Source organism: Pseudophryne corroboree, chromosome 9 (assembly GCF_028390025.1).
Source record: "Pseudophryne corroboree isolate aPseCor3 chromosome 9, aPseCor3.hap2, whole genome shotgun sequence".
Lineage (NCBI taxonomy): Eukaryota > Metazoa > Chordata > Amphibia > Anura > Myobatrachidae > Pseudophryne > Pseudophryne corroboree.
Genome location: NC_086452.1, coordinates 364868774 through 364882869, shown reverse-complemented (window position 1 = coordinate 364882869; position 14096 = coordinate 364868774). Strand labels below are relative to the sequence as shown.

Here is a 14096-nt window from a genome sequence, read left to right as displayed (position 1 = left end):
CTGAGCGTACTAAAGGATTGCAGAAAGACCAGTCATTGTAATTGATTTGTTATGAACAAGAGTTTTTTGTTCTATTTCTCTTCTCTCTCTTTCCCGCTGACAAACATTTTCTTTCAGGATATTCTATTTTTGCGAGGTTTTTTTTATGAGGAGTCGAGTGTGGGACTGGAACTGGCTCTGGAGGAAGGAGTGATTCCTTATAGGGTCCCAGGATTAGCCGATCAGTTTGTTAAAGTCAGAGAAAAAAAATCAAAGTTCTAGTAGTTATGGAGTTCAGAGGTAATCAGCAACAATCAGACAATGGCTATTCACACATTGCAGATAAAGAGCTCATTAATATATGTTGAAGAAAGGTTTATGAGTGGCTCTCCCCGAACTCTGAAGGTTTATGTTATTTAGGAAGGACACTACTTATAACCCTTGTTCAATGATTAAACAGACCTAGCATACGTTCCAGAAATGGAAACAATGTTCAGAAAATGATAGGAATATGTAGATCATGAAAATTTTATATGTCACTGTCACGATTTGTTTGTGTCTTCTTCATCTACCCAGCAGAACCTCAATCGAATCCAAACATCAGTGTACAAAGACGTAGGTACATGTATGTGGGAAATGTTCATCGCAAATCAGACATTATAGGCCAAAGCACTGTCCCAGCATACTCTATAGGTTGAATGTTGTCCCACACCCAACCAGTGGTCCCGTGACCGCCGAGTGCATATAGAGGATGTCTCGTCCTCCTCCCGGTCTTCTCCAAATATAGACAAGTGTCTGATTTGCTAAATTAATACATACTTGTGTCTAGGTCACCGATTATTGTATGAAATATTTTTTTTCTTATGTTGATAATTGATGGCAGTTATTGTTTGCTGCCAAAGGGTGGACTGTCGAAGTCAAAAATATTACATAAAAAGAACATACAAACTACACACATATAAGTCGCTATACTTGCAAATACGCGCAGCGAGCACAGCAATATATGGTAACACACTCATTTACACGGACATGCCACAGAGATGGATTTGACACTTATTTCATGCAGTACATAATTATAATAATATCAAGCGCCAGACATCATGATGATTTAAAATTATATAATGAAGTAATGTCATGTATGTGTATTATTTGAATGAAACCAGATACACCTGTCATATTTGGTATTTAAGCAACCAGATTAATGTGTAGATTAATTTGATACTTGTTATAAAGTTGTAGGACATTGCAACAAATAATTATGATTAAATGTATGTAAGCTAATATCACTTTTGTTAGAACAATAGCTATTCCAAACAGGTAGTGGACAGGAAGCTCAGGCCAGCCCCTTTGGACGTCCCAAAGGCTGAACCTGATTAGCATACACAAAGACTAGTGACTCATCATGAATGAGTAAGTTCCCTCCCCCAAAAACTAGTTAACACATTGCTGATCACACAGGAGGGCAGTTCCTGTTTTGGTCTCAGCGTAAGATGGAGTCCCAGCATGATTTTAGAGAGAAAGAGACATAAGCATTGAGGGAATGGTATTGTATTGCTGGCCTGTAACTGTATGTATTAACTGCTTACTGTATGAGTTGCAACTGTAGGTATACTGTACATTGTAATATATTGAATCCATATCCTTTTAATAACAAATATATACATAAATGAGCTTTGGAACTCAGATAATGTGTGGGTGTATTGTTTTCTCTTATGGGATGCAGTGTTTTGCGATGTACAGCGTACTTTTATCGTATATGGTAATAAGATGCGCCTGCCGTCTGCAATATATATTAGAGTGGGCATTTTACATATTTGTGAGAAAGCAATTTGGCATTCACACTACTTTGCTGCCTATAAGGATAATAGCAGAGATACCACTATCTTCCTAGGTTTTTTTAGAATGACACATAAGGAGTTAATTATTAGTGTAAATGTGTATGAACTAGGATCAGATATTTATTTACTTTTAAAAGACAGTAGGGACCTGCTGCTCCGAGTTATACCGCTTTCAGAGATGTGACCCGGGAATTTGTCGGGTCTAGCAAGCTGGCAAATTCCTGGGGCTCAGCTTCCAAATACTGCTACCATTCAATGCCTTCTCACACATGCAGACAAACAGTGGCAGTTGCTCAATCATTCCTGGAGATAATTATATATCAGGTGCTAGAAAGGGGGAGGAGTCAAAAACAAACAACAGACAGAGAGGGGGTGCTTTTCCCCCCTCTGGTAACCCCCCAGCACACTAAAAATTACCTGTAACCATATCTGAACATATCTGGTAATAGAATTTCAGAGAAATTGGTCACATGCAGGGGGTGGGGGGATACCAGGGGAAAAAAAAACACCCCCCCTCTGTTTGCTGTTTGTTTGTGACCCCCTCCCCCTTTCTAGCACCTGATGTATAATTATCTAGAGGAATGATTGAGCAACGGTCACTGTTTGTCTACACATACAGAATTCCCAGGTTGAGGCACAGTCATGTCCAAAAACCCAGAATTTCCATGAATGTGTGAAAGGGGTATAACAGAGACATTGAGGAAGCGGTTGTAGATCCACTGTACTAATGAACCGGTATCCGGGCTCTAGGTCAACCATGTAAAGGTTGACAGTCATTAGGTCGACCACTAATGGTCGACATGCATTAAGTCGCCATAGACAAAAGGTCAACATAGTTAATAGCTCAACAAGTACAAAAGGTCAACACACATAAGGTCGACACAGCCTTTAATTAACTTTTTCATACTTTACCATCCACGTGGACTACGAATGGGAATAGAAATCTGTGCGGAGGGAGGCAACTTGCCCAAAGCATGGCTAACTAAGCAAGCTATGCGAGGGGACGCGGTACACTAATTGGGCTTCTCCATGCTTTGACGGCAAAAGAGACACCAAATTTTTTTGTTAAATGTTGTTAAGCTTTTTTGTTACAACCTTTTGACTGCCAACCTTTCCATGTGTCGACCTTTTGACCTTATTGACCTAATGACTGTACACCTTTTCCATGTACATCTGCTGATCCATACCCTATTGTACCATCCACAGCAGCACCCAGCTGCAGCATACTGGACCATGTGTGCACTTCTTTATTGGTTACTAAAAAAAGTTTTAACCACTGAACTGCTAATATTTTCCCCAAAAACTGCTCAAATTTTTTTTTATAATTGAATGGGTATGGGTCATTAGGTCGACATGCATTAGATCGACATGGTCACTAGGTTGACATGGAAAAATGTCCACATGAGTTTTTTTGGTGTCATTTTCTTCGTAAAGTGACGGGGAACCCTAAATAGTTCACCGTGTCCCCTCACATGGCTCGCTTTGCTCGGTTACTATTCCCAATCATAGTCCGCGTGGATCGTAAAGTATGAAAAAGTTCAAAAACTGAAGAAAAAAAGAAGTGAAAAACGCATGTCGACCTTGTGCATGTCGACCAATAGTGATCGACCTAATGACTGGCGACCTAAGTGTGGTCGACCTAATGACCGTATCCCAATTGAATTAGGTCAAGAACATCTATCCGGTACAATATATAAGATTTTTTTTTAAAAACACAACATTAATGTTGATATTTTAGTACAAATACATGAATACAAATCAAATGGAGATGTATTGATAAACCGACATCACAACACGCAACTCAACATTTTCCCAGCGGCTGCTCCTCCCTGCATCCACGATGCTGGGAATGCTGCTGGGCTGCCTGAGCAGCAGCGGAAGGATACAAGGATGCAGAGAAGCCAGGAGGTCAGTGTTATCTTACAGCAATCGCCCAGTTGGCGTTTGACTGGTCGTATTGCACCACGCCAGGCAAGGTTATCTATTCTATACATGCTACATCATAATGAACAAGTGTGCACTGATTTATTGGTTACCAAGAAAGTTATGAGCATCTATTCTATACGTTGTTTTTATTTATGACATTTATTATTTAAAAATATTAAAGTTTATAAATATTTAGCTACAACAATGCCTAGGATTCTACCATAATATGTAGGTTACACTATTTGTATTAAAAAAAGAAAGAAGTCTCTGATCCTAGTTTATACAGTTTATAATAATAATACGGGATCCGGTCTTTAGGGCGACACTGTCTAGGTCGACCACTATTGGTCGACAGTAAGTAGGTCAACGTGACAAAAGGGCGACATGAGTTTTTCCACATGATTTTTTTTTTTTTTTTTTACTTTTTCATAAGCAAGCGCAGCGAGGCACCTTGCCCGAAGCATGGCGAGCCATACGAGAGGACGCGGTGCACTAATTGGGGTTCCGGGTCACTGTACGGAGAAAACGACACCACAAAAAAATAAGATTTTAAACCTACCGGTAAATCTTTTTCTCGTAGTTCGTAGAGGATTGCTGGGGACTCCGTAAGGACCATGGGGAATAGACGGGCTCCGCAGGAGACATGGGCACTAAAAAGACCTTTAGGTATGGGTGTGCACTGGCTCCTCCCTCTATGCCCCTCCTCCAGACCTCAGTTAGAGAAACTGTGCCCAGAGGAGACGAACAGTACGAGGAAAGGATTTTGTAAATCCAAGGGCAAGATTCATACCAGCCACACCATTCACACCGTATAACATGGAATATATGAACCAGTCAACAGTATGAAACAAAACCAGTATCAGTCCAAAACTGATTCAACTGAAACATAACCCTTATGCAAGCAACAATATACAAGTCTTGCAGTATGTCGTCCGCACTGGAACAGGCGCCCAGCATCCTCTACGGACTACGAGAAAAAGATTTACCGGTAGGTTTAAAATCGTATTTTCTCTTAAATCTAGAGGATGCTGGGGACTCCGTAAGGACCATGGGGATTATACCAAAGCCCCAAAACGGGCGGGAGAGTGTGGATGACTCTGCAGCACCGAATGAGCAAACATTAGGTCCTCATCGGCCAGGGTATCAAACTTGTGGAATTTTGCAAAGGTGTTTGAACCAGACCAAGTTGCTGCTCGGCAAAGCTGTAAAGCCGAGACGCCCCGGGCAGCCGCCCAAGAAGAACCCACCTTCCTAGTGGAATGGGCCTTAACCAAATTCGGTAACGGCAATCCAGCCGTAGAATGAGCCTGCTGAATCGTGTTACAGATCCAGCGAGCAATAGTCTGCTTAGACGCAGGAGCACCAACCTTGTTGGCAGCATACAGGATAAACAGAGCCTCTGTTTTCCTAACTCGAGCCGTTATGGCCACATAAATTTTCAATGCCCTGACCACATCCAGGGACTCGGAATCCTCCACGTCCCTTGTAGCCACAGGCACCACAATAGGTTGGTTCATATGAAAAGAAGAAACCACCTTAAGCAAAAATTGGGGACGAGTCCGCAACTCAGCTCTATCCACATGGAAAATCAGATAAGGGCTTTTGTGAGACAAAGCCGCTAACTCCGACACTCGCCGCGCCGAAGCCAAGGCCAACAACATGACCACTTTCCAAGTGAGATACTTTAATTCAACTGTTTGAAGCGGTTCAAACCAGTGCGACTTAAGGAACCGTAACACGTTAAGGTCCCATGGTGCCACTGGAGGCACAAAAGGAGGCTGGACATGCAGCACCCCCTTTCACGAAAGTCTGGACTTCTGGAAGAGAAGCCAATTCCCTTTGAAAGAAAATGGATAGGGCCGAAATCTGAACCTTAATGGAGCCTAACTTTAGGCCCAAATTCACTCCAGTTTGCAGGAAGTGGAGAAAACGGCCAAGATGGAATTCTTCCGGAGGAGCAGTCTTGGCTTCGCACCAAGACACATACTTCCTCCAGATACGGTGATAATGTTTCGATGTCACCTCCTTCCTTGCCTTTATTAGAGTAGGAATGACCTCTTCCGGAATGCCCTTTTCCGCTAGGATCCTGCGTTCAACCGCCATGCCGTCAAACGCAGTCGCGGTAAGTCCTGGAACAGACAGGGCCCTTGTTGTAACAGGTCTTCCCTGAGAGGAAGAGGCCACGGATCTTCTGAGAGCATTTCCTCTAGATCCGGATACCAGGCCCTTCGAGGCCAATCTGGAACGATGAGAATCGCCTGAACCCCTCTTCGTCTTATGATTTTCAGTATCTTTGAAATGAGAGGAAGAGGAGGGAACACATAGACCGACTGAAACACCCATGGTGTCACCAGTGCGTCCACTGCAAACACCTGAGGGTCCCTTGACCTGGCGCAATATCTCGGAAGTTTCTTGTTGAGGCGTGAAGCCATCACGTCTATTTGAGGCAGACCCCACCGACTTGCAATCTCTGCGAAGACTTCCTGATGAAGTCCCCACTCTCCTGGATGTAGATCGTGTCTGCTGAGGAAGTCTGCTTCCCAGTTGTCTACTCCCGGAATGAAGACTGCTGTCAGAGCGCTTACATGACTCTCCACCCATCGAAGAATCTTTGAGGCTTCTGCCATTGCCACTCTGTTCCTTGTGCCGCCTTGGAGGTTTACATGAGCCACTGCTGTGATGTCTGACTGAATCAGAACCGGTAGACCTTGAAGTAAGGTCTGCGCCTGACGAAGGCCTTTGTTTATGGCCCTTAATTCCAGAATGTTGATGTGTAGACAAGCCTCCTGGCTTGACCACAGACCCTGGAAGTTTCTTCCCTGTGTGACTGCTCCCCATCCTCGGAGGCTCGCGTCCGTGGTCACCAGAACCCAGTCCTGGATTCCGAACCTGCGACCCTCTAGAAGGTGAGCACTCTGCAGCCACCACAGGAGAGATACCTTGGCCAAGGGGGACAGGCGGATCATCTGATGAATCTGTAGATGTGACCCGGACCACTTGTCCAGAAGGTCCCACTGAAAAGTTCTGGCATGGATCCTGCCGAATGGAATGGCCTCGTAAGACACCACCATTTTCCCCAGCACTCGCGTGCAGTGATGTACAGAAACCCTGTCTGGCTTCAACAGGTCCCTGACCAAGTCCTGCAGTTCCTGGGCCTTTTCCGTTGGGAGAAAGACCCTCTTTTGTTCTGTGTCCAGAATCATGCCTAAGAAAGGCAATCTGGTTGTTGGAACTAACTGTGACTTTGGCAGGTTTAGAATCCAACCGTGTTGTTTTAACACCCTCAGGGAGAGTGATACTTTGAACAGCAACTGTTCTCTCGATCTCGCTTTTATCAGGAGATCGTCCAAGTATGGGATAATTGTGACCCCCTGCTTGCGCAGGAGCACCATCATCTCCGCCATTAATTTGGTAAAAATTCTCGGGGCCGTGGACAGCCCAAACGGCAATGTCTGAAATTGGTAGTGATAATCCTCCACCACAAATCTCAGGAACGCCTGATGAGGTTGATAAATGGGGACATGAACGTATGCATCCTTTATGTCTAGAGACACCATATAATCTCCCTCTTCCAGACTTGCAATGACTGCCCTGAGCGACTCCATCTTAAACTCGAACCTCTTTAAGTATAGGTTTAAGGATTTTAAATTTAGAATGGGTCTGACCGAACCGTCCGGTTTCGGGACCACAAAGAGGGTTGAGTAATAGCCCATCCCCTGCTGCAGCAGGGGAACCTTGACCACTACTTGTTGGAGACACAATTTTTGAATTGCTGCCAAAATTACCTCCCTCTCTGGGGAAGAAGTCGGCAGTGCCGATTTGAAAAACCGGCGAGGGGGCACCTCTTCGAATTCCAGCTAGTACCCCCGGGAAACAATGTCTATTGCCCAGGGGTCCACCTGAGAATGAATCCAGACCTAGCTGAAAAGACGAAGACGTGCCCCCACCAGAGCGGACTCCACCCGCGGAGCCCCAGCGTCATGCTGTGGATTTAGTAGAGGCCGGGGAGGACTTTTGATCCTGGGAACTGGCTGTAGTTGGCAGCTTTTTCCCCTTGCCCTTACCTCTGGCAAGAAAGGAAGATCCCCGAGCCCTCTTGGATTTATGCGGCCGAAAGGACTGCATCTGATAAGGTGGCGTTTTCCTAGGCTGTGAGGAAACATAAGGTAAAAAGGTTGATTTACCTGCCGTAGCCGTGGAAACTAGGTCCACGAGACCTTCCCCAAACAACTCCTCACACTTGTAAGGTAAAACTTCCATATGCCGTTTTGAGTCGGCATCACCCGACCACTGTCGGGTCCACAGTGCTCGCCTGGCAGAAACTGCCATAGCGTTCGCTCTGGACCCCAGTATGCCTTTATCCCTGAGCATCTCTCATATAAAGGACCGCATCCTTAATATGACCCAGGGTCAATAAGATAGAATCCCTATCCATCGTATCCACATCAGTAGATAAGGTATCTGTCCACGCTAGTACAGCGCTACAAACCCAAGCCGACGCTATTGCCGGTCTGAGTTTCTTGCTTGCGATCAGCAGGATCCCTGAGGGCAGCAGTATCCTGCGACGGCAGCGCCACCTTTTTGGAAAGGCGCGTCAACGCTTTATCCACCCTTGGGGATGATTCCCACCGTATCCTGTCCTTGATCTGGAAAGGATAAGCCATAAGAATCCTTTCGGGAATCTGCAGCTTCTTGTCTGGAGTTTCCCAAGCACTTTCAAATAACTCATTTAATTCAAAAGAAGGTGGAAAAGTAACCTCAGGCTTCTTTTCTTTAAACATGTGGATTTTCGGATTAGGCACCGCGGGGTCATCTATAATATGCAGCACATCCTTAATAGCAATAATCATATAATGAATACTCTTTGCCAATTTTGGCTGCAACCTCGCATCATCATAATCAACACTGGATTCAGAATCCGTGTCGGTATCTGTGTCAACTACCAGGGAAAGTGGGCGTTTTTGAGACCCATAGGAAAGGCAGGGTATGACCCTCTGTACTGTCCCTGGATTCTGCTTTGTCCAAACGTTTGTGCAATAAATTAACATTTGCATTTAAAATATTCCACATTTCCATCCAGTCATGTGTCGGTGTTGCCGACGGAGACACCACACTAATACGCTCCACCTCATCCCTAGGAGAGCCTTCCGCTTCAGACATGCCGACACGCACGTACCGACACCACTCACTCAGGGAAAACTATCTGGAGATAGTTCCCCCAAAAGGCCCTTTGGAGAGACATAGAGAGAGTCTGCCAGCACACACCCAGCGCCAATAACCCTGGGAAAAGAAAAAATATTACCCAGATACAGCACTATTCACTGCGCCAAATTATGTGCCCCCCCACCCCTTCTTTAAAACCCTCCGTCACCGGTGATCAGCAGGGGAGAGTCTGGGGAGCCAGCTTCTCAGCGTGTGCTTGTGGAGAAAATGGCGCTGGTGAGTGCTGAGGGAGAAGCCCCGCCCCCTCAGTGGCGGGCTTCAGTCCCGCTCTTTCTTTAAACTGGCGGGGGTCTGAAATAATACTAAAATTTTTGTATGTACCTATTGCCAGTGTCGAGGTCCACATTGCTGCCCAGGGCGCCCCCCCCCCCCCCCGCACCCAACAGTGTCCGCTGTGTGTGTGCCCGTGGGAGCAATGGCGCGCAGCGTTACCGCTGAGCGTTACCTCACTGAAGATCTGACGTCTTCTGCCGACTTTGCTTTGAAGTCTTCTGCCTTCCTATACTCACCCGGCTTCTATCTTCTATCTGCGAGGAGGACGGCGGCACGGCTCCGGGACGAACCGCTAGGGGAGACCTGCGTTCTGACTCCCTCTGGAGCTAATGGTGTCCAGTAGCCTAAGAAGCAGAGTCTAACATTTAAGTAGGTCTGCTTCTCTCTCCTCAGTCCCACGATGCAGGGTGCCTGTTGCCAGCAGGTCTCCCTGAAAATAAAAAACCTAACAAAATACTTTTTTACAGGAAGCTCAGGAGAGCTCCCTGTAGTGCACCCAGTCTCCTCTGGGCACAGTATTAAACTGAGGTCTGGAGGAGGGGCATAGAGGGAGGAGCCAGTGCACACCCATACCTAAAGTTCTTTTTAGTGCCCATGTCTCCTGCGGAGCCAGTCTATTCCCCATGGTCCTTACGGAGTCCCCAGCATTCTCTAGGACGTAAGAGAAAAGTAAAAAAACTCATGTCGACATTTTCTCATGTCGACTTAGAGTCCCTGTCGACCTAGAAACCATGTCGACCTACTTACTATCAACCTAGACACTGTCGACTTAAGTCTAATCTACCTAACATACCACATCCAATAATACTGTAGACACATTTAGACTAATAATGAATCCCTTATGCACCAAGGAATACCACTGCTGACCTTTTAGAGTTCCGGGTACCTCTAATATCGGTTTCAGATCACAATGCCAGGTCACACCCAGGAATTGGAAATGTGTCCTTCCTGGGTGGGACCCAGCATTGGACCCAACACACCACCGGGTCGGGTTGCCATTCCGGGGCGGGGACGGAATCGGGAGAGGAGCTGAGGCGGCACTGCGAGATGACAATCTCCGCACCACCTCTCCCTATGCAGTGAATGGGTACCGGGTCACAACAACCTGAGTAACCCGTTCACACTGCACCTGACCTGGTAATAACTCTTCTTCTAACCCGGGTTGAATTGCCGGGTCAGGCGACCTGGGATTTCTGACGTGACCCTTTCACAGCGACCCATGTCGACCTGGCAATATTCCGGGTCGATACCGGGTTATTTGTGTATGTGAAAGGAGTATCTTTCTGCAGCAACCTCTGCCTAGGTCTATGTGGTATAGGTTACACATTTTGTAGACACTTGGCTGCATAGTAAACTGCACATCAAGAACATTCTCAATAACACAATGGACAGCTACAAGTAGAAGATACTTTTATTTAATTTTTTTATGAGCCAAAGTTCATTTTGCATAGTAAATCCACTTTAACACATTGCATAAGATGAAACTGCAGGATAGTCAACCCAGTGTAGACTCTCATCCAATACTCAAATATTGGCAATATGTGAACTGCTTGTTTGTTAAGTACAAGCTGATCAAATACAAAAAGGCATCTTGAAACATTCATAAATGATTATACAGTATTCATTTTGATATCAGGACACAAATTATGATACTTATCACTTATAAGAACACCTTCTGTAGAGCTCAGTGCAAGCTATTCTCCCTAATCAGCCATCTCAGGCTCAGAAAAGATCCCTGCAATGTAAATGTGAAGGCTTGCATGTCAGCCTGCCACTTACTAAACACTGATTTATCTTTTTGGATTTTTTTCTGTGCTTTTCAGCAAGTTTTCAGCAATTCATCTAGAATGACACCTATCTTCTCTTTCTTAATTGGATACAATACAGTATAGATGTGTGCTGTAGAAAACACCTATGTGAGTGACAGAAAATCTGGGGCAGGATGTAATGAAGTCCGAGTTAACCGGATGTGAGGGTTCCTGCCTGAACTCGGACAATTTTTTTAAAGCGGCAATCATGTATAAGGCATGGTTTTGCCTTGTACACGATCGATGCTTAAAAAAACATTGCCCCCACACCTCCGGCCGACTTGGGGGGGGGGGCACCATTCCGACCTGAACGCACGCTGCAGTTTTTTGCAGCGGTGCGATCGGGTCAGAACTGCACATGCGCCGGAGCGCACCTGAGCATGCCAGACGGCCGTCGGCGCCTAGCGATCGCTTCCGCCTGAATGACAGACAGAGGCGGTAGCTGGGCTGGAGGGGGCGGCACGGCGGCGTTTGGCTGGCGTTTTCGCGGCACGGAGGGGGGCACAGCGGCTGCCGTGACCCTGGCAGCGACAAGTAACTCCTGGCCAGCCGCAGGAGCTGCGATGGCTGGGAGTTACTCTACAAGTACAAAAGCATACTTTTGTACTTGTGCGGTCGGGCCGGGCCTGATATACGGGGCGGACTAGCGTTGTGCCGGGCGCCCCCCCGCCTGTCTGTGTCAGTGATCGTAGCTGTGCTAAATTTAGCACAGCTACGAACAGGTCATAATGACCCCCTTGAACTTCTTTACATCCGGCCCTAGGTGTTTAAAGGAAAAATTTCCTCACTCTCTCGCATAACTTCTGATGAGCTTTTCAACCTTCAATGATTATGTGCGAATGTTATCAGTAAAATGGAAAACAACTTATATTGTAGCTTTAGTGGTCCTTTAAGCATCATACACAGTAACTGTATTTAATGTGGAATATGTATGAAATTGTTCTTGAGCATCAATGAGGTCATTTTTTTTGTTGTACATTCCATTAAAATAAGTTACACTCAAAAGCACATCACAGATGACCTCTGAGTTCCTGTATATACTCTGATGGCAGGGTTATAACAGTAGGTGTGCAAAGGTCATGAACTTCAGATCTGTATATTTCATAGACAGTACTGACGAATAGTAATTAATACTCAATTGTCAACAAGGAACACATTCTTTTACACTTACAATCTGTTTCTGTGTTGTTTTGTTTGCTGTTTTTCCCCCCAAAAGTTTAAAGAAAATTCTTTCATTAATATTACTAAATCTTATAATCCGGAAATACTTATTACACAAATAGTAATAGTAATTTCCAGACGATTTAATACCTGTTTTTATTTGACAAATAACGTTGCCCCCCAAAAAATAATTACAGCACAAAATGTTGAAGTAACATTAGTACACAATAAAGAAAAAGCATTCATTATCAAATTTTTTTTAACATAATTAAATTAATTGTTAGAATGTGTAAACATTGATGCTGCAATGCTGGAACCCTAAACTCTGCCCTTATAGATGCTGGCAGCCATAATTATCAAGCCACCTTAAAAATGAACCCTAAAACAGGGAACTGTTCAATATTCCCCCAGTAATCATGTTTGCACTCTCACTTACTATTCTGTATGCTAAAAGGATGTCTACTTACATTATTTTAATGACCTAATACACAAGCAGAATAGTGGACTCCCCTTACCCAAAAAACAGTCTTGTAAATCTGACTCGCCCTTACCCACTGTCCTGGAATTACGAGCCGCCCATATATTAATGATCAGAGCAGATCGTCCAATGGTGAAAAGCCAACTATACAATCTAGCCCTACCAACCTTTGAATGATTGAAGTGGGGCAGAATGATGCAATGAAAGAGATTACCCTCTTCACAGCAAACATCCCTGCCTGTAAATAACACTTGTATGTGGAAATAAGCATCAAAAAGAATATCCAACCACATTTTACCATTGGGTTTTGGGTGAAGTGTGCAGTTTAATAAACTGGCAATACCATTAAATCATCCAAGCCCTAGCACTCGCAAACACTTATCAGTAATCATTGCTATAAACTAATTATCTGTCAGGTCATGGGGAAGACCCATGGTGCCTTCTGGAGCCTTCTAGGGCATAGTAGGTGTAACTATTACTTTTGTTGCAGCTGTGAAATTAAGCGCTCTCCTTTAAATGAATCATATGAGTAAACACCTAATATTTTCAGAGAGAGTAAATAAAAGTACATGGGATCTGTAGGCTTATGAAGTTTTTAATTTTTAGGATGAAATGTTACCAACCCTTCACTGCAGATCCTCTTCTGGTCTACGTACTGAAGATGTTGCTAGGTCTTTTGGACAGACGGTTAGCTCCATATGTAACAATATAATAAGTAATGGAAACTAGTATCAAGAGGCACCACACCTGGAAAAAGGACAAAATATCGCACACCATGTCACAAAACTTTTCACAAATGCCGAAGACTCACCCACTGACCGAATGTCCAAAGGCAGACCAGTACTCACTAACGACAGAGGAAATTACCATCTGTTATGAAGATGTCATCAATAAATCAAAAACATACTGTTTGAATGTAAGACCCAGCTCTATCAATTAGAGCCAACATTGTAAATATTGGTTACGAGGAGAAGAGTTTGTTTCACAATGTGTCTTCTGTCCCTCTCTCTTCAGATACTTCTGCCAAATCTTGCATAAGGAAGGAGTATTTGCCAAAGTCAGAGTCGCTAGGCTCCAGTAGCATGTCTTTACGGGCTTTGGAAACCTTAAACTGTAAAACCTTTCTTCGCTCATGCCATTCTGCCAATTCTTCAGCTCCATGAGCAAAGGGGCAATTGTTGTCATTGGGGCAACTCTGTGTCTCCTCAAACCTGGCGTGGGGTGTGGAGAGAAATTACAGCATCAGAAGATCAATACGGCTACAAATAATCGTCATAGGAGATGCCACTAGGAGATACAGGTCGACATGTACTAGGTCAACATGAGTTATTCACATATTTGTTCATTTTTTTTTACTTTTTCATACTTTACGATCCACGTGGACTACAATTGGGAATAGTAACCTGTGCC

At 44.6% G+C, this 14096-nt stretch overlaps 1 protein-coding gene across 1 annotated transcript in view; it reads right to left on the bottom strand.

Annotated features, from left to right (window-relative positions):
* Positions 1 to 10632: 10632 nt before the first annotated feature.
* The window catches only part of LOC134958822 (zinc finger CCCH domain-containing protein 7B-like), a 296536-nt gene continuing 293072 nt past the window's right edge, over positions 10633 to 14096 (bottom strand). The window contains exon 24 of the mRNA XM_063941538.1: positions 10633 to 13897. Within this exon, the coding sequence (XP_063797608.1) occupies positions 13669 to 13897 (229 nt within the window). The 3' untranslated portion in view covers positions 10633 to 13668. The remainder of the gene's footprint in view (positions 13898 to 14096) is intronic.